Genomic DNA, 22,740 nt, shown 5'->3' with positions numbered 1-22,740 from the left:
CAGAAGTGCTTTGGTAAGAAGTGGCTGCAGGACAAAGTGACCTGGAAGGCTACCAAACACAAGAATGCTCCGGTTTCAGCCCAGGAAGTGGGTGGGTGGGGGGACCCTGCTGCCCTGGCTGCCAAACAGATCTCAGACCCCCCAGTTGACAAGCCTGGAGCACAGTCAAGAGGATCAAAATCTCAACTAGTTCGGGCACACCTCTACTCCGTGGCTAGGTCACGCACATGTTTACAGTGGTAAAGAAGTCAAGAAGCCTCAGTTCCCGAACAACAGGAATATTATTTATCTAGTAAGCAATCATCAAAGTTCTCGTCTAAGGTAAATGATACAAAAATGACTAATGAGGTCCCCCATACGTCATCACCAGGATTATTTAACTTTAAACCATACAAAATGGTTTCTTTCACACATACACAAGGACAAACTTTGCACTAACATTTCTCAAAAACCAAGTATATCTCCAGCTCTACCTTCAGTTTAAGAGGTTTTAAAAGCAAAAGTGGGTTAAAGCCTCTGCCTTTGGCTCAGGTCATGATCCCAGGGTCCTGGAATCGAGCCCCGCATCCAGCGCTCTGCTCAGCAGGGAACCTGCTTTCCCCTCTCTCTCTGCCTGCCTCTGCCTACTTGTGATCTCTCTCTGTCAAATAAATAAACAAAATCTTTAAAAAACAAACAAACAAAAAAACCTCTCCTATGTCAAAGCCAAGGTAAAAGGGGAGTTCGGTACAAGATACCCTCTATCCAGAGTCCCTGGAATACAAAGAGCTCTAGAAGACAGTGGGTGTGAGCACATTTAAGTCACGGGGTTTGAGATTATGGGTCCGCAGCAGTGGTTTCTTCCCTTTCATCAATAGGATGTCCATCTTGGGTGGCTTGAAGGTTGCTGGATCTTTGACCATTTGGATGGCCTGGACATGGATCAGTTCCATTGGAGAAGGCTTCTGGGCTCCTCTCTAAGTCTGGATGGCAAAACCTCCTGAATCAGACTTCTGGAGGGATCTTGGTCCAAAAAGGCTGCATTTATCCACCAAGTTTTTGTCCTTGTCCCCACTTGCAGAATCCATGGTGCCAGGATTTAGGCCAGGTAAGGCTGTGGAAGGACCAGAAGTGAACCAGCCTCTGGACTTGTGCTTAGGGGAAGAGTGGGGGCTGCTGCTTGGGGTGGAGTGGCCCGAGGCTGGCTGCTTCTCTTCTCTCAATATCCCTCTACTCTATAGCTTTAGTTTGTGGAGCACTTCTGTCACTTGAAGGTACTTGGTCTCCTCAGAGGTAAGGCTATTTTAACTTTTAACTATTTTATCTTATCAATACCCTTTAAAAATATTTTAAAATTTCATTGTTATAGTCATATTTTATCCCTTCATTGTATTTAACCTTATTATTTGTATATATATAGGTGTTTTTTTTTTTCTTTAAAATTTTGGGATACAATTTCTTCTAATAGATCAAAATATACCCTAAACCTAGCACATGGCTTTGTTCTAGTCTCCAGAAGAGCATCCTTCTAAAGAATGAATGGGTCAACCAGGAAATTAAAGAAGAATTGAAAAAATTCATGGAAACAAATGAAAATATACATATATGAGTTTCTCTTTCTTTAAAATTTTGGAAGGTAGTTTCTTTTAACAGACCAAAATACACAAGAGAAAATCCTGAAAACAGCTCGGGACAAGAGGTCTGTAACATACAACGGTAGAAATATTAGATTGGCAGCAGACTTATCCACAGAGACCTAGGAGGCCAGAAAGGACTGGCATGACATATTCAGAGCAATAAACGAGAAAAATATGCAGCCAAGAATACCATATACAGCTAGGCTGTCTTTGAAAATAGAAGGAGAGATAAAAAGCTTCCAGGACAAACAAAAACTAAAAGAATTTGCAAACACCAAACCAGCCTACAGGGAATATTGAAAGGGGTCCTCTAAGCAAAGAGAGAGCCTAAAAGTCACAGACCAGAAAGGAATGAAGACAATCTACAGTAACAGTCACCTTACAGGCAATACAATGGCACTAAATTCATATCTCTCAATAGTTATCCTGAATGTAAATGGGCTAAATACCCCAATCAAAAGATGCAGGTATCAGAATGGATAAAAAACCAAGACCCATCAATATACTGTCTACAAGAAACTCATTTTAGACCCAAAGACACCTCCAGATTTAGAGTGAGGGGATGGAAAACAATTTACCATGCTAACAGGCATCAAAAGAAAGCTGGAGTGGTAATGCTTATATCAGATAAATTAGATTTTAAGCCAAAGACCATACTAAGACACGAGGAAGGACACTATATCATACTTAAAGGGTCTGTCCAACAAGAAGATCTAACAATTTTAAATATCTATGCCCTTAATATGGGAGCAACCAGTTATATAAACCAATTAATAAAAAATCAAAGAAACACATTGACAATAATACAATAATAGTAGGGGACTTTAACACCCCCCCCTCACTCAAATGGACAGATCATCCAAGCAAAAGATAAACAAGGAAAAAAAGGCTTTAAATGACACACTGGACCAGATGGACATCACAGATATATTTAGAACATTCCATCCCAAAGCAACAGAATACACATTCTTCTCTAGTGTACATGGAACATTCTCCAGAATAGATCACATCCTGGTCACAAATCAGGTCTCAACTGGTACCAAAAGATTGGGATCATTCCCTGCATATTTTCAGACCACAATGCTCTGAAGCTAGAACTCAACCACAAGAGGAAAATTGGAAAGAACTCAAATACATGGAGACTAAAGAGCATCCTTCTAAAGAATGAATGGGTCAACCAGGAAATTAAAGAAGAATTGAAAAAATTCATGGAAACAAATGAAAATGAAAACACAACTGTTCAAAATCTTTGGGACAGCAAAGGCGGTCCTGAGAGGAAAGTATATAGCGATATAAGCCTTTCTCAAGAAACAAGAAGGGGGGAGACAAACCATGAGAGACTGTGGACTCTGAGAAACAAACTGAGGGTTTTGGAGGTGATGGCGGTGGGAGGTTGGGTGAGCTTGGTGTTGGGTATTATAGAGGGGACATATTGCATGGAGCACTGGGTGTGGTGCATAAACAATGAATTCTGGAACACTGAAAAGAAAAAAAATAAATACAAATTAAAAAAAAAAAGAAACAAGAAAGGTCTCAAGTATAAAACCTAACCCTAGGGGAGCCTGGGTGGCTCAGTCATTAAGCGCCTGCCTTCGGCTTGGGTCATAATCCCGGGGTCCTGGAATCGAGCCCCATGTCGTGAGCAGGGAGCCTCCTTCTCCCTCTCCCTCTGCAGATCCCCTTGCTTGTGTTCCCTCTCACTATGTCTCTCTCTCTCTCTCTCAAATAAATAAACAAAATCTTTTTAAAAAGATGAAAAAAATGGAGAATTACAGACCAATATCCTTGATGAACATGGATGCAAAAATTCACACCAAAATATTAGCCAGTATGATTTAACAGTACATTAAAAGGATTATTCACCACGACCAAGTGGGATTTATTCCTGGGCTGCAAGTTTGGTTCAACACCTGCAAATCAATCAATGTGATACAATACATTAATAAAAGAAAGAACAAGAACCATATGATACTCTCAATAGATGTTAAAAAAGCACTTGACAAAGTACAGCAGCCTTTCTTGAGCAGAACCCCTCACAGTGTAGGCACAGAGGGAATATACCTCAATATCATCAAAGCCATCTATGAAAAACCCACAGCAAATATCATTCTCAATGGAGAAAAAAATGAGAGCTTTTCCCCTAACGTCAGGAACACAGTAGGTCTGTCCACTATCACCACTGCTATTCGACATGGTATTAGAAGTCCAGCCTCAGCAATCAGACAACAAAAAGAAATAAATGGCATCTGAATCGGCAAAGAAGAAGTCAAACTCTCACTCTTTACAGATGATATAGTACTTTATGTGGAAAACCCAAAAGACTCCACCCCAAAACTGCTAGAACTCATACAGGAATTCAGTAAAGTGTCAGAATATAAAATCAATGCACAAAAATCAGCTTCATTTCTATACACCAACAACAAGACAGAAGAAAGAGAAATTAAGGAGTCGATCCCATTTACAACTGCACCCAAAACCATAAGATACCTAGGAATAAACCTAACCAAAGAGGCAAAGAATCTGTACTCAGAAAACTATAAAGTACTCATGAAAGAAATTGAGGAAGACACAAAGAAATGGAAAAATGTTCCATGCTCATGGATTGGAAGAACAAATATTATGAAACTGTCTATGGTACCTAAAGCAATCTACCCATTTAATGCACTCCTTATCAAAATACCATCGATTTTTTCAAAGAAATGGAAAAAATAATCCTAAAATTTTTATGGAACCAGAAAAGATCCTGAATAACCAGAGGAATGTTGAAAAAGAAAGCCAAAGTTAGTGGCATCACAATTCCAGACTCCAAGCTCTATTACAAAGCTGTAATCATCAAGATAGTACAGTACTGGCACTAAAACAGACACATAGATCAATATAACAGAATTGAGAGCCCAGAAATGGACCCTCAACTCTATGGTCAACTAATGATTGACAAAGCAGGAAAGAATGTGCAATGGAAAAAAGACAGTCTCTTCAACAAATGATGTTGGAAAAATTGGACAGCCATATGCAGAAGGATAAAACTGGACCACTTCCTTGCACCACACACAAAAATAGACTCAAAGTGGATGTAAGACCTCAATGTGAGGTAGGAATCCATTAAAATCTTTGAGGAGAACACAGGCAGCAACCTCTTTGACCTCAGACACTGCAACTTCTTCCTAGAAACATCGCCAAAGGCAACGGAAGCAAGGGCAAAAATGAACGGCTGGGACTTCATTAATATCAAAAGCTTTTGCACAGCAAAGGAAACAGTCAACAAAACCAAAAGACAACTGACAGAATGGGAGAAGATAGTCGCAAATGACATATCAGGTAAAGGGCTAGAATCCAAAATCTATAAAGAACTTATCAAACTCAATACCCAAAGAACAAATAATCCAATCAAGAAATGGGCAGAAGACATGAACAGACAGTTCTGCAAAGAAGACATCCAGATGGCCAATAAACACATAAAAAAGTGCTCAACATCACTCGGGATCAGAGAAATACAAATCAAAACCACAATGAGATACCACCTCACACCAGTCAGAATGGCTAAAACTAATGGCTAAAACTAACAAGTCAGGACACAACAGGTGTTGGCAAGCATACGGAGAAGGGGAACCCTCTTACACTGTTGGTGGGAATGCAGGCTGGTGCAGCCACTCTGGGAAACAGCATGGAGGTTCCTCAAAAAGTTGAAAATAGAGCTACCCTACAACCCAGAAATCACACTACTGGGTATTTACCCTAAAGATACAAATGTAGGGATCTGAAGGGGCATGTGCACCTGAATGTTTATAGCAGCAATGTCCACTATGGACATTGCCAAACTATGGAAAGAGTCTAGATATCTATCAACAGATGAATGGATAAAGAAGATGTGGTACAGCTATACAACAATTGGAATATTATGCAGCCATCAAAAGAAATGAAATCTTGCCATTTGCAATGACCTGGATGGAACTAGAGGGTGTTATGCTGAGCAAAATAAGTCAATCAGAGAAAGACAATTATAATACGATCTCTCTGATATGAGGAATTTGAGAGGCAGGGTGGGGGGTCATGGGGGGTAGGGAGGGAAAAGATGAAATAAGATGCGATGGGGAAGGAGACAAACCATAAGAGGCTCTTAATCTCAAGAAACAAATCGAGGGTTGCTGGGCGGTGGGTGGGGGGTAGGGATAGGGTGGCTGGGTTATGGACATTGGGGAGGGTATGTGCTGTGGTGAGTTCTGTGAAATGTGTAAGCCTGATGATTCACAGACCTGTACCCCTGGGGCAAATAATACATTATATATTAATTTAAAATTTTATTTATTTGTTTATTTGACAGAGAGAGACACACCGAGAGAGGGAGCACAAGCAGGGGGGCTGAGCAGGGAGCTCAATGTGGGGCTTAATCCCAGGACCCTGGGATCATGACCTGAGCTGAAGGCAGAAGCTTAACAACTGAGCCACCCAGGTGCCCCCTGAACCCATCTTTTCATGGACTTCCACCTATGAATCCAAATTGTTTCCCCCCTGGGGGAAGTCTTGCAAAATCAGATTATCAAAATAATCATAAGGATTGATGGGCTATGAGGGCTTTTCAGGTAAATTGCTCCCCATGATGCTTCTAAATGAGCAAGGGGGCACTAAGGTGAACATTCATGGAGGAGCCTGTTTAATGTCAGTGAAGTCCAGAGCCACTGTATCCACGTGAGACCCTGCTTTCATAAAGGGGCAAACCCCTCGGAGTAAAGAGTGTATTCCTGTAGTGAGGGTTTCTAAGCAAGCTCAAAGGTATCTAAACCAGTCCAGATGACACTAGGACCATTTTTGGGGACCCATACTCTCGTCCTGTGTGGCCCTGCCCCAGTAAAACTGTGAGGATGAGATCTGCTTTCCAAATTGAGGAGTCATGTAAAATTTAACTCAGGAGAAATGACCTTTGGGGAGCCCAGGTGGTGCAGTTAAGCGTTCGGCTCTTGATCTCAGCTGAGATCCTGATCTCAGTGTCCCATGTGGGGTTCCCCGCTGAGTGTGGAGTCGGCTTGGGATTCTCTCTCTCTCTCTCTGCCCCTCCTGCTGCTCTCATTCTCTCTAAATAAATAAATAAATAAAATTTTTAAAAATTTTAAATTCTTAACAAATAAGAACAATTTTAAAAATAAAATAAAAAAGAAAGCATGAGAGCCCTGATCTCTCAGAAGTGCTTGAATGCCTATGGGCTTTTTCTTCAACCAACAAAGGCAAAATTAAGAGAGCTGAACCCATACAAATATTTCAAATCCATGCCCAAGTTGACTTAATATCCATTAAAACCAGAAGGTATCTGATGGTGCTCACCAGCTGGAGAAGACTAAATGAAGCAAGGCCTGACTCCTGTAATGCTCCCATTTTACCCATTAAAAAATCAAATAGGGGCACCTGGGTGGCTCAGTCGGTTAAGTGTCTGCCTTCAGCTCAGGTCATGATCTCAGGGTCCTGGGATCCAGCCCCGGGGTCAGGCTCTCTGCTCAGCAGGGAAGCCTGCTTCTCCCTCTCCTTCTGCCCCTGCTCATGTGCTCTCGATCTTGCCCACTCTCTCTCTCTCTCACTCTCTCTCTCAAATAAATAAATAAAATCTTAAAAAAAAATCAAATGGATGAGGTTGGAGCTTTGTCCAAGATCTGGGTACAGTCAGTAAAATTGTGATACCAAGGATCCCTGGAGTTCCAAATCCCCAACACCTTGCTGTCTAATGTACCTACAGACTGAAAATGGTTCACAGTGGTGGCTCTCAGCTCCCCTTTCTGTAGGAGCCCAGCTGACAAGAAGAATCAATATTTATCCACCTTCGCTTGGAAAAACCAACAGTATACCTGGATTGCTGAAGGCCTGTCCTTATTTTTTTCACAGGTTTTATTAACATCAAGGCTTGGCAAACTTACAGTTCCCTAACAACTCTACAGTCATTCCGTATGGAGATGACCTACTGGTACATCCCCCCTAGGAAGGCATTGGGGAAATAGATTTGATTTGTCTATTACAGCACTTGGCTTGCAAAGCCCATAGGCCTCCAATGAAAAACTGCAGTTCTCCAAAGGCAAGGCCCCCAACCTAGGACATTGTTTGGTTGCAAAAACAATCTCTGTCTCTCACCTGAAAGAATAGAGATTATCCCAGACCTCCCCAGACTCACAACTAAGTGACAATAAAGGAATTTCCTTGGATTTGTAGGATATTGTGTATCTTGGGTTCCAAAATTTTCTCTCATTGCAACTCCCCTGTATGAGCTTACAAGGGTCCCTACAAGAGCCCTTACCCTGGGAAGATAATCGTGAGCAAGCCTTTAGCCAACTAACATTAGCCCTACAACAAAATCTCACCCTAGGGCTCCTAAGTTATACTAAATCTTTTATCTTATTTGTACAGAAGCATGATAAGAGGACTCTAGGAATTCTAACACAGCAGCATGGGGGAAAACATGGACTGGTTGCTTACTATAGCTTACAGTTAAACCCAGTAGCCAGACCACATCCAAACTGTTGGAAAGCACTGGCCACAACAGCTAGCCTGGCAGAACACTTCCAAGTACCCCATGCTCTCTGATCAGGCTCAACATTTCTCAGCAGGTAGACTTATGCTTTATGAGAAGCTTCTCCTCTCATCTTCTGACCTCCACCTTAAGTGGTTGGCAACTTGCTCAGCCAGCTCTGCTACTCTACTTTCCCTAACTGACAAAGGGACGGACCGCCATACCTGGGTGGGTGTGAGGTTGTGGCTTGCACTGACTCATAGGACACACTGGAAAACCCAGAGGTGATATTCTTGGCGCATGGGTCCCACGCTAAGAGTTCACTAGAGAAATATTGAGCATGATATGCTGTAACAACTCAATAAAACTATTGGAAAGGTGGGGGGTGCCTGGGTGGTTCAGATGGTTAAGCGTCTGCCTTCAGCTCAGGTCATGATCCCTGGGTCCTGGGATCGAGCCCTGAATTGGGCTCCCTGTTCAACAGGGGAGTCTGCTTCTCCCTCTTCCTCTGCAGCTCCCCCTGTCTGTGCTGCTCTCTCTCTCTCTCTGTGTCAAATAAATACATAAAATCTTAAAACTATTGGAAGGGGAAATCTTTCCCAACTCAAGTCTGTGTGATGAAGCAAAGCCACATGCCCGACCCCAGGCTTGTCAGCTACACACAGTAAAATCAATAAGCATTTATGCTGATAGCATGCATACTTATGGGATGGCCCATGACTTGGGCATGTTATGGAAACAGAGAGTTCTAAAGAAACCCCCATCAAAAATGGGCCCCGAGAAATAAATGAACCACTCCCTGCTATTCTATTCCCTAACAACTTGCAATGATTAACATCGAAGATCCTACTAGAATATAGAAGCTGAGTATCAAGAAGTACTCTAGCGGACTTCTATGCTAAATCGACCAGCACTAAAATTATTCCAGTAGGCAACTTGAATGAATGAGGGTGCAAGTGCAAAACTAGATGACTCACTGAGGGCCCAGGTGGCTGCTGGGTTCTTTCTAAATGCCATCACTGAAAGCCCTACATTCTGCGACTCATTGTGGGACAGATGAAATGATCCAAATTACAAAAAACTATGGGGGGCAGGTAACTGCTCTGAGGTCGCATAACTGGTTTACCAATTTTGGCTACCAAATTGGTTAGCCAGTTTTGGGGACTGATTTGTCCAACCATAACCCTGGAAAGACCATTAAGTTAGATGGAGCATCCCCACCACCTATTGGGGCATGTGAAGACTTACAAATGGATTTCATTCAATTTTTCCCTGCAATGGGTTATCAGTATGTTCTTGCAGCTGTATGTTCTTGGGATGGATTGAAAACTTCCCATGCAGGATGGCTGACACCATAATCATGACTAAGAAACTTTTAGAAAATATATTTCCTTATGGGGTATCCTAGGAGAGATTGCCAGTGACAGGGGAACCCATTTCTTCCAAAGCTACCTAAATTAACAAAGTCAACTAGATTGCCACGGCTAAAAGTTCTACCATTGGCTTTGATGGCAATTAGATCAATACTTTGGGGAAGGCATAAAGTAATGCTTTATAAAGGAAATAGTAACAGAAAGACCCATGTCTTTGGCTGATAGAAACTCATGTGTTGGGGCGCCTTGGTGGCTCAGTGGGTTAAAGCCTCTGCCTTCGGCTCAGGTCATGATCTCGGGGTCCTGGGATTGAGCCCCACATCGGCCTCTCTGCTCAGCAGTGAGCCTGCTTCCTCCTCTCTCTCTCTGCCTGCCCTTCTGCCTACTTGTAATCTCTGTCTGTCAAATAAATAAATAAAATCTTTTAAAAAAAAAGGTGCTAAAAAAAAAGGAAACTCATGTGTCTCCCGTACTCACAAATTCTGATATGACTCAGTATTGTAAAGTTTTAATTCATTATGCCGAAGTGTATTTCCACCAGGTAAAGTAAGCTTTCTGTGATCCCTCTACAGATGGTCAAACCTCCCATGAGTTAGAATCTGGAGAGTGGGTCTTCTGGAAACAACACTTAAGAAAGATTGCCCTTGAACCTCATTGGAAGGGGCCACACCAGGTTCTCCTCACTACCCAGGTGGCAGCCAAATTTGAGGTACTTGAACCTTGGGTCCCCATATCCCAATGGAAAAGGGCTCCTCCAGACTCTTGGGACTGCATTCCAGCCAGAGATCTAAAATTAAAACAGACTGGGGAGATTCCTCCCCAGAAGCCATCAACATCTTAAGGCAGACAGCTCTCCCAAGATACCAGATCAAGATCTTCATCTCCAATATGAAATCTTTATCCCTTTTATCTATTTGCTATTTGCTTTTCTCTCTATTAAAGCAGGGGAAGGCAGCACTATAATTGGAATTTCACAAACAATACTACTACAGGAAACTTGGCTAACTGCTCGCTTGGTCATGCCATGCCAACATCAGGATTTTACGAGAGAGACCCCCTTAGTTCACCCTACAAGTAATTTCACTGATATCCCACATGCCACTGTATGCCTAAAATTTCCCACAGGCCCCTTTTATAAAGTTAAAATGCTAAATCCACAGACCTTCATTCTTTGCCTCAATTTTACCTAAACCTGGGATGGGAAAATGAGATCTGTTGGTGGGGGCCGGGGGAATGTATATGAAAGACAATACAGAGCAGTCCGTGTTTATCAGACCATTTTTAGGCTTACGTTTGGGCCTCTATGTTCAGGTGGTCTTTCAATATGCAATAATACAGTATTTGAGTCTTGGTTGAATGATGCTAACACCAACGGGCCCACCATACATGCTAATACTTATGAAGGAGCCCTAGGCATATCTCCTAGCTACTACTCACATGTGGAGGTTTTGGCAATGGCCTCTAAGCTTGGCCCACTTGTCTTGACAGCAGGAGGGTGCAAGGGCTGTGTGAATGTGTGGTTGCTATATTTACCGTTTCACTGACCCTCCATCATACCTCAGAAACTCAACATTGGTCTGCTCCTTTGAATTTATACTATGACTAAGAAGTTTACCAGCAGATGGTTCCCTCTGGATAGGTGTCATTGGGACGGTCCCTTCTTCCTTTGCCTGAGAGAGTACAAACAAATATGTGGTTAAAAACTTGTCCTTGACCTTGGCAACCATCGCTGAGTCTACCGCTCAGGCCGTGGTTGGACAACAGATGTCCCTAAAGTCTCTCGTTAACGTGGTTTTCGGCAACGGAATTGCTTTCGGTTACTTGCTGGCTGAAAAAGGAGATGTCTGTACCTCAGTAAAGAACCTTCTACTGCCCCTGGATCAACTTCCAGTTGTGTAGACACTCAAATATGAGAGATTAGCAAACAGGCTACCTGGCTAGAACAGTTTGGTGCCTCATCAGTTACATGCTTTGACTTAGATGGTTCTGGTTGGATTGGCTCATGGGGACCCTGGCTAAGAGTTGATGTCAGCCTCTTGGCATTATTCTATTCACAGTCAGCATTATCATATCTGTCTGGGGCACTGAGTTCTCTCCGAGATCGTCCACGCATGTTTGCAGCCATCAGCACCTTGGATAGTCTCCCCATGCTTGAAGGAACAAGAAACAAGACGCACAACAGGGACACCTGGGTGGCTCAGTCTGTTAAGTGTCTTCCTTTGGTTCAGGTCATTGTCCCCGCTCAGCAGGGAGCCTGCTTCTCCCTCTCCTCCATGCTAGTGCGCTCTCTTGCTATCTCTGTTGCTGTCTCTCTCTCCCAAATAAATAAATTAAAAAAAGAAAAGATGCACAACAGACGAATGGCCAAAGCAATTCTTCGATGAATTTGACATCATAACCACGAACTTCACGTTACGGTAAGAACAATTTAACTCTGATAGTGACTGAGAGTGGTACCGGTACTGAATTTGCGGTCCATCTATTACCATGCAAGGATGACCAAATGGAAGTCATTGTTAAATTAATTCAGCAAGGAGGCCATTAGACAGAGGTGCCTCTCACCCTTGGCACCTATGTAAGCAAACCCAGATCTAAGCCTGTAACTACCTCAAGGTCACCAAAGTGCGACCTAAAGGCAACCGATTGCCAACAGCCACCAGGAGTTCAAGCTATAGCCAATCAATACCTTCCTTACTTTGCTTCCGACTCTTCTCTATTAGTCTTTCTCCAGCTCCCGTTGACAGAGTGCTTCTAACCACTCTGGTTTGGCGCTGCCCCGCTTGAATCGATTTTGTGCAAACAAATTCCTAAAAATTTAATATGCCTCAGTTTATCTTTTCCCAGACTTCATTGTGTCTCCACCCTCCAAATCTATGTTGTCTTTTATATTCCTGTCCCCCCTCATCCCGAGGCTTGGGAGTGAGCCTGGTCTTTCTCTGATCAGCACATTGAACCCTGCTCCATGTCCTGTGGATTCTACCCTCTCGTTGGCTCAATCTAGGACAGTGGCTAGCCTCGAAGGGGGTCTTTGTTAAAAATTCGTGAAAAGGGCCCCTTTGGGGCTTGTGAATTAGGGAAGGACGCCCCCTCTGAGTGGAAGCAGCTTTCAGGTGCATGCTTGCTTTATGCCTTGCTCCTTGGTGAGAAGAGGTATCCTCTCCTCCTGGGAGACAGCGGGGTGCATGACTCAGCCCCGGGCACAGGTGACATTTCGCCCCCAGATCGCCCCCTTGTGTGCTGGGAAGATGGCACACACGTACTGTGGCCCCACTTGAACCTTTTGCCTCCCCTCCGCTGCCTTCATGTTACTTGCACTGCAGTCTGTGGACTGCTTGCCAGTGTCCCCATCTTTCCCTCCTTTCTCCCTCCCTCGTGTTCTCAGGCTGCCTCCAGAACGCCTTGCACACCGGCTCCAGGCATTCCTCATGCCTTCAGGACAAATGCAGACTCTCAGCTCGGCGCCCAAGGCCCTGGTCCTGCTCATTCCTATTTCCTCTTCTGTCTCTTCCACGGGAAACCCTTCACCCCAGGCACTTCCCTGGCCTTGGCTAGGAAAGCCCCAGCTCCTTTCTCCTCCGGGCAACCCGGTTGCAGCCCTTCAAGACTTGTCTCAGTATTTTCCCTAGATGTCTCCTCCGACTGGAAGGCCTCCCTCTCGGCTCTTATCACACTGTGCTGCAGTCGAGCCTGGCTAACCATCAGGCACTGAGGACATAGTGCCTAGAACCTCCGATAGCTATAGGGGCTCATGGAAACATTTGAATTTACTTTTAAAATCAGAAGAGAAAACTAACATTCAAGGCTCAAAGAAGAGGCATTATCTTTCCTCACATCAGAGAAAATAAAGAAGTTTGAAGGGCCCACAAAAATCTATTAAATCTTTTTTTTTTTTTTTTTTTTTTTAACTAGAGGAAGATACACATGGAGCCCAAAGTCCATAGGTCTCATGAGAAGCCCCAGTGTGGTCCTGGTTACTACTGCTTGCCCATCTTGCAGGAGACCCTGTAAGGGAAGATCTGTTCCGAAGGGCGAATGAAACATCCCCACCCCCTTCCCCGGCTGTGTTAGGTAATTTTTTCCGGGATGAGAACAAAGCTTTATCTTCACAGGGTGGCTGTAAGCATCAGTTGGTGAGAATGCTTCATGACTACAGAGCTGGGAGCCATTTCTGGAGCCGAGCTGGATGTAGACAAGGAGAGAAGCACCACGCATTAAAAAAAATGGCTCCGGGTGGCTTTGATACCTTTCTTTTGGTAACAAATAAAATGATCCTACTTAAGGGCGCCTGGCTGGCTCATGGGTAGAGCAACTCTTGATGTGGGGGTTGTGAGTTCAATCCCCACGTTGGGTGTGGAGATTACTTAAAAATAAAATTCTTAAAAAAATATCCTATTTATACTGATAGAGAACCGGCAGGACACATAGCCAGAGTGTTGCACAGTGGCCAGTCCTGGTCATGGGTTACCTTTGTGATTTTTTTTTTTTTTTTAAACCCAGACTTAGGAGCATTTGAAGGTCAGGTCTGTATCTCATTTTCCCTTTAGGGCCGAGGATCGGCACAAGTGAAGGACATAATGAACCAAAGAATCCCCCATCTCATAGCACTGTCTGTCATCACCATCAGGGTCCCAGAGTTCCAAGAGGCTGCAAACAGCGCAGTTCCAACCTGAAAGAAAGGCCAGCAGTGCAGAGAACAGAGCTGGAGGGTTGAGACTCAGTTTACCCAAGGAGATATATATCTCTCCCCGGTCATCGTGGGAACATCTCCAAGTGGTGACAGACACCTTCAAGTACTTAAGAAATTTTAGTTCTGGGCCACTCTTCACGAACGCTTAGGGGATAGGCTTCCTGTGTTCCAAGTAATTTAATATTTCCCATGGCTCCCGAAGGGCGGGAATTGTTTCCTTTTTATAAGCCGTTGGTGCCTGTTAAGTCATAAACAGTATCAGTCTTGTCTGTCTCCTTCACCGCCCAGCGCCTACAAGCGTGTTGGCACACAGTAGGTGCTGGATGGGCGAACGAGTCTGTCCACGGTGACTTCTTTAACGGATCTCTGGGTACCTCCCCAGGGAAAAGCATAAAACCCACCTCGAGATAATAAGACCCTGCATGGCCTCCGCACCCTGTAATTTGGATCTCTAGGAATCGCCTTTGTTGTGGGCGACCAACCACAGGCAAAGCGAGCACCTGCTCCTTCAGCGGGTCCTCGCGGAAAGACCCGCGCCCCGCGCTGCTTCTCGGGATCCCTTCTCTCCGCTTCCTGGGAGCTGGGGGCCCCGAGGCATCCCGGGGCTTGCGGCCAGGGTGCGCCCCAGCACTTCGCAGCCGTGGTGGCGCGCGTCCCGAGGTGCTCGACACCCCGCCCGGGGTCAGCGTTCTTTGCCTCCTCGGGCCGGGCGGGGGTTTTGGGGGCGCGTCAAGGGCCTCGTCTGGCACCCCCAGGCCTCCGGGGGCCGGAGCCTGAGTCACCGCGGCGCACGCCCTCTCTTCCCGGCTTTCAGTCTGGGGCCCCCTCCGTCCCGCAGCGTCGGGCCCCGGCGCAGCCGGCTTTCCCCGAGTCTACTGCGCGCCCCCTCTTCCCGGCCTGAGTCTCTGCAGCTGCGGCCCCCGCCCCCGGCCGGCTCTCGGGGAGCTTCGCCCGTCCGCCCCTCCCATGGAGGAGCCCGAACTCCCGGCGCTCCGGGGCGGCTCCCGCGGGAGGGGGCGCGGCCGCCCCCGCGGCTCCACCCTCTCGGCGGGGCCGCGGCCATCTGGGGCCCCTGCCAGTCGCGTCCGTTCTGGGGCCCGCGCCGAGCTCGCGCGGGAGGAGGCAGCCCCGGCGGGGACCCTGGGCCTCCCACCGGGCGGTCTCCGGCCGGCACGGGTGCGGGGAGCCAGGCGCTGAGATGCCCCGAGGGGGCAGTGGCTGCGAGCCGAGCCCGGGTGGAAGCGCGTCGCAGAGGACGCGAGCGCCCCTCGCCACTTCAGTGACCCTTCAGGAGCCGGGACCGGAGCCCCGGAGGCGGCGGTACGGGCCCGCGAGGGCGGCGAGGTCTGTGCTCCCAACGTCCGGGGCGGGCGCCGGCTGCGGAGCCTCGGGCCAGCTCGTCGCCTCCCGCCTCTCCCCTCCAGCCCCCCGCGAGCTGGCAGGAGGAAATAGCGCGCGGCCCCTTTAAATTTACCCAGGAGCCCTTAAAGGAGCCCCAGGGGCCCCAGACAGGAGTCCCCACCCCGGTCCAGCCCGCGCCGCCGAGCGAGCAGCCAGCCGTCCGTGCGGCCAGCCGCCCCGTGCATGCGCCCCGCGCCCCGGGGCCCCGAGCACCGAGCGCCCCGCGCGGGCCGCCGCCGGCCCCGCGGCCCCGCGCCCCGCCGCCCCGGGGCCCCGCTCCGCAGCGCAGCGCATGGAGCCCGGCGGGGACCACCGGAGCCGGAGCGGCGGCGGCAGGGGCGGCCCCGGGCCAACAGCGGCCTCCGCACGGGGCCGACGGCTGCCGCCCGCCGGATCGAGCGGCGGCGCGGAACCCGAGGAGGACGACGGCGGTAAGAGCTGGGGCCGGCGGCTCGGGCGGGGGCCCCGGCATGGGGGGAGGGGAGGGCTGCGGCTCCGGGCTCCGGGCCCCTCTCCGCCGCCGAACAAAGGGGGGGACGCGGGCAGGGCGGCCGGGGGCGCCACCTGGCGGGCGCGGATCGCGCCTGCAGGGCCAGCAGGGGAGCCCCCCGCCCAGCTACCGGGGTCCGCCTGCGGGGCTCTGGCGGATTCCCTCCCCTTTAAAGGGCCCCGCGGCCCCCGTCTTCAAGGCCAGGCCTAGGGGTCTCCAAAGGGCCCGGCCGGACGCCACGGGGCGCGCGCTCTGGGCTGTTGGACTTGCGCCCCCGCCCCTTTCTCTTTCAGACTCCCAGGTGGTCTCCCTTATCCGGCTGTCTCTTAAAAGTCTGCCCAGACTGGGGGGTCCCTTTCGGGGGGCTTCCCCCAGAGGAGCTGAGCTGGGAACTCCGCTGCTTTAAGTCGGGCTGCTCCTCCCCTCCCGTGGCCTTGCTTACAGACAGGAAACCTTTTTCTCCAACACCCCCCACCCCGCCCCAACGTTCTTTCTAGGAAAGCGCTGGCTGGAGCCTCGGGGGGCCCACCGCTACCTTAACCCACCGCGGGTAGTTTTTAAAGGGATGGGCTCGCTCACAAAGGCAGATACCCCCTCCTGTCCGCGCGTTATCGCCTCCCTTCTTTTAAGAAAATTTTGCCACAATTTGTCAGCTATAGTAGGACCAGCCCGTCCTCCCCGCTCGCTCTCTGAGGACGCTGTGGTTCTTCATTCCCCTGTTGCCGGGTCCCCGCCTGAAGAAGACCCATGACGGTTCAGTCCGGGCTAGGGAGACTGCCCTCATCTCGGAGCTCCCCTCCCAGAAACTCCCCATCCCCTTTTGTTTTTAAAGAATCTCAGCTCCTCCCCTTTTTTTGGGCTCTTAAAGGGCCAATCCACCTTAGACTCGCTTAGATCCGACGCTGGAAGGATGCTTGGAGACCAGCTAGCTCTCCAGTGCCTTTTCAGACAAAGAGGCTGAGGCCCAGAGAGCCACATGACCTATCAAAGATCACAGAGCAAGTTACCAGTGAAACCATACGGGAACCGAGGTCTCTGACTTTGAAGCCAGTGCTTTTTTCTTTGGATCTACTTAAATCAAAACAAACAAAAAACCCACAATGGTGACAGGAGCCCTCTCTGGTCCTGTCTTTTGTTTCTCTGACCCTGAGATTCTCCAGTGGGAGCATGACCACACTTGTCCATTCAGCTTATGTGGCCAGGAAACCCTTTTCTAAATAAAACAGAGTCCAAACTGCAGGGAAGGTGGGGGACTGCTTGGGGGTGTCTGCCTTTTGGCAAAAGGGCACACCGCTGGCTTAGTGTGCTGTGCTTGGGCCTCTACAGTGCCTGCCCCCTGATTGCCGGGCAGTGGCTGGTTCTCTGAGAGAGCAAAAAATAAATCCCCAGTAAGACTTAATGGGCTTTGGTGGGTGGTGGCCACTCCCTTCCCTCGAGCCATCCCCTTGCAGGGTCATTGGCTCTCCCTAGAGTCTAGGGATGCCAGGGTCCTAGAAACTCCTTTCCCTGGAGGTGTTGACAGCTTTGTCTTGGGGATCCCTCCCCTCCCAGGGGTGCCTGTATTTGGGAAACTGGCCATGCTTAGCCCCCCCAAAGGGGACTCTCAGAAGGCTGCCTTTGAGGCATTATTGGAAAAAGGGAGAAGATGTTTGGGTGGGGCCCTCCTGGCTGGGGCCTCAGACGGGTGGGTCCCGTGTGCAGCCCTGGATGCAGACAGATGCCCCCTTTGTTCTGCCACTGCCCGCTCTGCTCCATAACCGCCCCGGCCTGCTGCTCTCCTGGCTTTTCCCTCACAGCTTGCCGCCAGAAAGGGGGCCATACAGAGCTGGCTGCCGCCTTGGCCTTCACTTTATTTTTTAAAAAGTCAGAGCTAGTCCCTCGGCAGTGCCCTGCATCCTTTTGTTCTTGGTCCTCTCTTAAAGGGTCCTCACTCTTTGTAAAGGGCCAATGTTTTGACTCCGGGGCTCTCCCACATCCCTTTTATTGCTGTTGCCATCCTTTTCCTGCGCCCCCCCCCCCCCCAACCCCCCCCCCCCCCCCCCCCCCTTCTCTGCAGAGTCCCAGCCCTGGGTTGTTTCCTGGATATCAGGCATTGAAAAACTGTCTCCCTTTCCCCCCTCCCCTTCAGGGCAAGATCTTCAGCTGGATGGGGGTGCCTTGGGGTCCTGGGGGAGTGCCCCCCTGCCCTCCTCCAGGGCCAGGGGCCCGGCATCTTCAGGGAGGAAATACTCAGACCACTGTGAGGCCCGGGCCTCGAGGCCTGGGAAGAGCCGCATCCCTGGCCGTGACCACCGGCGCTACTACCACGACCACTGGCGGCTGGAGTACCTGATGGACTTCAACCCCGCCCGGCACGGCATGGTGTGCATGGTGTGCGGCAGCTCCCTGGCCACGCTCAAGCTCAGCACCATCAAGCGGCACATCCGCCAGAAGCACCCCTACTCCCTGCACTGGAGTCCCCGGGAGAAGGAAGTCATCAGCAACAGCTGGGATGCCCACTTGGGGCTGGGGGCCTGTGGAGAGTCCGAGGGCCTGGGGGCCCAGGGGGCCGAGGAGGAGGAGGAAGAGGAAGAGGAAGAGGAGGAGGAGGGGGCTAGCCTGCAAGCTTGCGCACCCAAGGGCCCAGGTAACACAGGACCTGGAGAGGCAGGGGCCTGGGTGGTGGGCGGGGCCCCGTGGGGCCAGCCCTGGCTTCTCCGCCAACTAACTCACTTTCTCGAGGGAGTCACTGCTCTCTGTCGGGTGGGGGTCTGCTTATTGTCCTTCTTGTACAGTATTGGGGGCGGGACAGTGAGAGGAAGGGGTCTGCAGCATCTCTGATGGTCTTGGCCTTCTGTGGTTTTAGAAGGATCAAGGAGAGTGGAGGTGGGGGCATAGGTGGGGCTGGGGGGAAGGCTGGGAGTAGAGGGTGCTGGAAAGGTATGGCTTGACAGTGAAGTCCGGGGAAGGGGCTAGAATCTGGGTGTCAGGGCAGAGCGGGTAGAGTTTCCGGTCTGTGTGCAGGGCAGGAGCTGGAGGAGTTCAGGCCTCAGGAGAGAGGAAGAGCAGGGCCAAGGTCAGGCTGGGGCTCAGAGTATAGAGTGAGGGAGAGGCTAGTGGAGGACCTGGCTGTGGCAGTGGGGGGTGGGGCGCTCCCTGGAGGGCCAGCATCTCAGTTCCTTCCCTCCCTCCAACCCTTTCAGGCAAAGCCCCAGCTGGTGAGGGCAGCCGATGCCAGCGGCGAGGGGGCCCAGTGGCACCCCGGGCTCGGCGTCGGCGCCTCTCAGCCTCCCGGAGGGCCGGGGGCAGCAGGGGGCTGGGGGCCCGGCGGCTGGAGCGGAGGCTGAAGGAGTCCCTGCAGAACTGGTTCCGGGCAGAGTGTCTCATGGACTATGACCCTCGGGGGAACCGGCTGGTGTGCATGGCCTGTGGCCGGGCACTGCCCAGCCTGCACCTGGACGACATCCGAGCCCACGTGCTGGAGGTGCACCCCAGCTCCTTGGGGCTCAGCGGCCTGCAGCGCAGCACCCTGCTGCAAGCCTGGGGTGGCCAGCCCAAGACACTGTCTGAGCTCCCTCGGTCCCCACCAGGTGCGAGGCCCCTCCCAGGGCCAAGAGCCCCCCCATATTAGGGCTGCAAAGTGGGGTCTATGACCAAAACCGGGAGGGACTCCTGTCTACACCCACCCACCCCCAGACACAGACACATACATACACCCCACACCGGCTGGGGCCTCTAGATTGGGGCTGGGGTGAGGACCCCTCTGCGTGGGTAAGGGCAACCCTGCCACCAGGCTGAGCCCTTCTCCCTCACCCCTTCCCCAACAGACGATGACCTCGTCCCCCAGGACCTGACCAGAAAGAGCCGGGACCCCGCTCCCACTGCTGGAGCCCTCTCCTCTCAGGACCTCAGTCCCCCAGACGTAAAAAAGGAAGAGTCTGGCTGGGTCCCTGAGAGGCCCGGGCCCGCAGAGGAGGAGGAGGAGGAGGAAGGCGAGGGGGTGGGGGTCCCGGGCCGGTCGCCACGGGGCCGGGACCACCGTCGCCGCTATCAGGAGCGCTGGCGGCTGGAGTACCTCATGGAGTTGGACGGCGGCCGCCGCGGCCTGGTGTGCATGGTGTGCGGGGGCGCGCTGGCCTCGCTCAAGATGAGCACCATCAAGCGGCACATCCGCCAGCGCCACCCGGGCTCCACGCGCCTCAGCGGGCCCGTCAGGGCCCTCATCGCCCAGGAGTGGAGCCAGAAGGCCGCTCACCTGCTGGCCCTGGGGCTGCCCCGCCCCGAGCCCCCCAGGGACCCTGCCGCCCCCCGCACAGCCGAGGAGGGGGGTGGGGAAGAGGAGGAGGAGCCAGAGGAGGAGGAGTGGTGGGGTGAGCTGGCGCAGGGCCAGAGCAGGTGGCGCGGGAGAGTGGGGGCAGGGACCCGGGCCCGGCGGGGGCCGAGCGCTGGGAGTGCTTGGGTGGAAGGGGGTGGGGAGAGCGGAAGGCTGAAGGGCATAACCGGGAGGACGGGACCGGAGGCCCCAGGTGGGCGGCGGCGGAGCTGAGGCGCGAGACGCGGGCCGCTGGCCCTCTGCCGGCTCCAATGCGCTCCTTTGTCCCTTCCTAGGCGATGTCCCGCTTTCCCCAGGGGAGCCGTCGGAACGGCCCACCGAGGACGACGAGGATGACGAGGACGGCCAAGAGTCCGGAGGACTCGCCTTCCCGCCGCTGCCCCCGCCGCCGCCGCCGCCGCCGCCGCCGCCCCCGCCCCGCAGCCGAGAGCAGCGGCGGAACTACCAGCCGCGCTGGCGGGGCGAGTACCTGATGGACTACGACGGCAGCCGGCGCGGCCTGGTGTGCATGGTGTGCGGGGGCGCGCTGGCCACGCTCAAGGTCAGCACCATCAAGCGGCACATCCTGCAGGTGCACCCCTTCTCCATGGACTTCACGCCCGAGGAGCGCCAGACCATCCTGGAGGCCTACGAGGAGGCGGCGCTGCGCTGCTACGGCCACGAGGGCTTCGGGCCGCCGGCCCCGGCGCCGCGCGACGGCGGCGCGGACCTCAAAGCGGGCGCCGTCTGCCGGGCGTAGCGGGCTCGCCGGGCGGGCGGGGCGGGCGGGTCGGCTCCGCCCTGTGCTCCGCTGGCCCGCGGGCCCGGACTCCCTGCTTCCCGCGGCCCTGACCGCCGGCGCCGCTGCCCCCGCCCCGCTGGCCGGGCCGGGCGGAGATAGGACTCGGAGGGGGTCGCGGGTTCCGCTCGCAGCCCCGGAGCCCCCCCACCCCGGGCCGGTCGGTGCGCCGAGGAAAGCTCGGGGCCCCACGTTTCCCGAGAGGCCAGCGCGGCCGCCAAGCGTGTGCACGGAGGGCCTGCAGCCCTATCCCGCGCCAGGCCCGTGTGGGGGGTGCCGACTGTCAGTATTAGGGCCCCGAGGGCGGGGTAGGGGTTGGTGGGGGGCAGGAGGGCCGCGCCGGCCTCGGGGCCCAGCTCCCTGTAGCGTTGCACGCCGGCAGGCACGGCCCCCGGGCGGGGGGCGGCCGCTCCCGCGTCCTCATTGGTATTCGCGGCCGCTCGTAGGCCGGGACTGCGGACGAGGGCCTCCAGCGGAGGGCGGGGCGGCGGGGCTCGGGAGCCCGCCCGGGGCGGGGAGGACGCTTGGACCGCCGGCGGGCGGGCGGCCAGAGGCGGGGGCGGAGCTGGGCCGGGGCCCCGGCAGCTGCGCCAGCCTCCCGGGCGGGCTCTGGGGACAGCGCGCCCAGCGGCCCCTTCCGGCTCCCCTGCTCCTGCCGCGCCCTCCTGGACCCCGATCTTGTAAAGGGATTAGCACTTTTCTCCTTTGCTCCTCTCCTGCTCCGAAGACCTCCGTTTTCTCCTAAACCCAGTCAGGCGCTCCTGCTCTAGGGTCCCCGTTGGTCCGAGCCCGGGGCACTGGAGGTCCCGGCAGTTGGAGTTCTATTCCCGTCCCCTCCTTGTCCCCCTTCGTACATGGTGGACGTGCCACCCATTCTCAGCCCCCAAGGGCCTGGGGCCGGGCCTCGGCCTTCCTTTCTCTTCCCCGCGGCAGCGCCAGGCCCGGTGGGGCCGGGAAGGGGCCCCGCGATCTCCCAGGCAGGTCCGAGTGGGGCGTGTAGATTCATTCTCCTGTGGAGAACAGGTGGCCCCGAGATCAGGCCCTTTTTGCTCTTTGTATTTTATTTTGAAACTGTATTTAATGCTTTTATATGAAAGGGAGAGGGGCGGGGAGAGAGCTGTCCCAGTCACCCTTACGTGCAAATGTCTTATTTATTATACGTGTATCAGAGATAAGCTGTGAGGTGGTGGAGAAAGGACCGAAAGGAGGAAGGAGTGAGGACAGGTGGGGATGGGGGACCCTAAACATCCCGCACTAATGTGTGACTCTTAAGGCCTTTCTTGGAGTCTCTGGGCCTGTGTCTGCTCTTCACATGGCCAGGCCAGTTCTATTGGTCTTACAGCCTGAAAGTGGGGAGGTGGGACTTGCTGGGGAGGCCTGGAGGCAGAGGGGCCCCGGCACCTGGGGCCAGGGGCTCCCTCTGTGGGTGGGAACGCAAGACAGCAAAGAGGAAGCCCTTCCTCATCCCAGCACCCCCAGGCCAGAGCCCAAGGTTCAAGTGCCTCAGGCCCAGTCCCCTTGACTCATCCTGATTGGGAATTGGATTTTATACCATGGGTTTTATAGCATTTTTATATAATTCAAGATTGTCAGAGT

The 22,740-nt window shown here is 52.3% G+C and overlaps 1 protein-coding gene and 1 pseudogene across 2 annotated transcripts; one reads left to right on the top strand and one right to left on the bottom strand.

Annotated features, from left to right (window-relative positions):
• Positions 1–674: 674 nt before the first annotated feature.
• On the bottom strand, positions 675–11,203 carry LOC116880599 (annotated as a pseudogene).
• Positions 11,204–15,145: 3,942 nt separating this feature from the next.
• Positions 15,146–21,129, top strand: CUNH11orf95 (chromosome unknown C11orf95 homolog). Of its 2 annotated transcripts, XM_032879307.1 has the most exons (6): positions 15,146–15,507; positions 15,642–15,995; positions 18,183–18,680; positions 19,237–19,623; positions 19,861–20,403; positions 20,642–21,129. In XM_032879307.1, the coding sequence occupies exons 2-6, from the start codon at positions 15,857–15,859 to the stop codon at positions 21,103–21,105; spliced, it is 2,031 nt and encodes a 676-aa protein (XP_032735198.1). In that variant the 5' UTR covers positions 15,146–15,507; positions 15,642–15,856; the 3' UTR covers positions 21,106–21,129. The 2 variants fall into 2 exon arrangements, with proteins under 2 accessions (XP_032735198.1, XP_032735197.1); XM_032879306.1 differs by having other exon boundaries at positions 15,146–15,995.
• The last annotated feature ends 1,611 nt before the right edge of the window (positions 21,130–22,740 follow it).

The sequence above is a fragment of the Lontra canadensis genome, unplaced genomic scaffold (genome assembly GCF_010015895.1).
Source record: "Lontra canadensis isolate GAN:19392208 unplaced genomic scaffold, GSC_riverotter_1.0 scaffold66, whole genome shotgun sequence".
Lineage (NCBI taxonomy): Eukaryota > Metazoa > Chordata > Mammalia > Carnivora > Mustelidae > Lontra > Lontra canadensis.
This window is presented reverse-complemented; position numbering and strand designations above follow the sequence as displayed.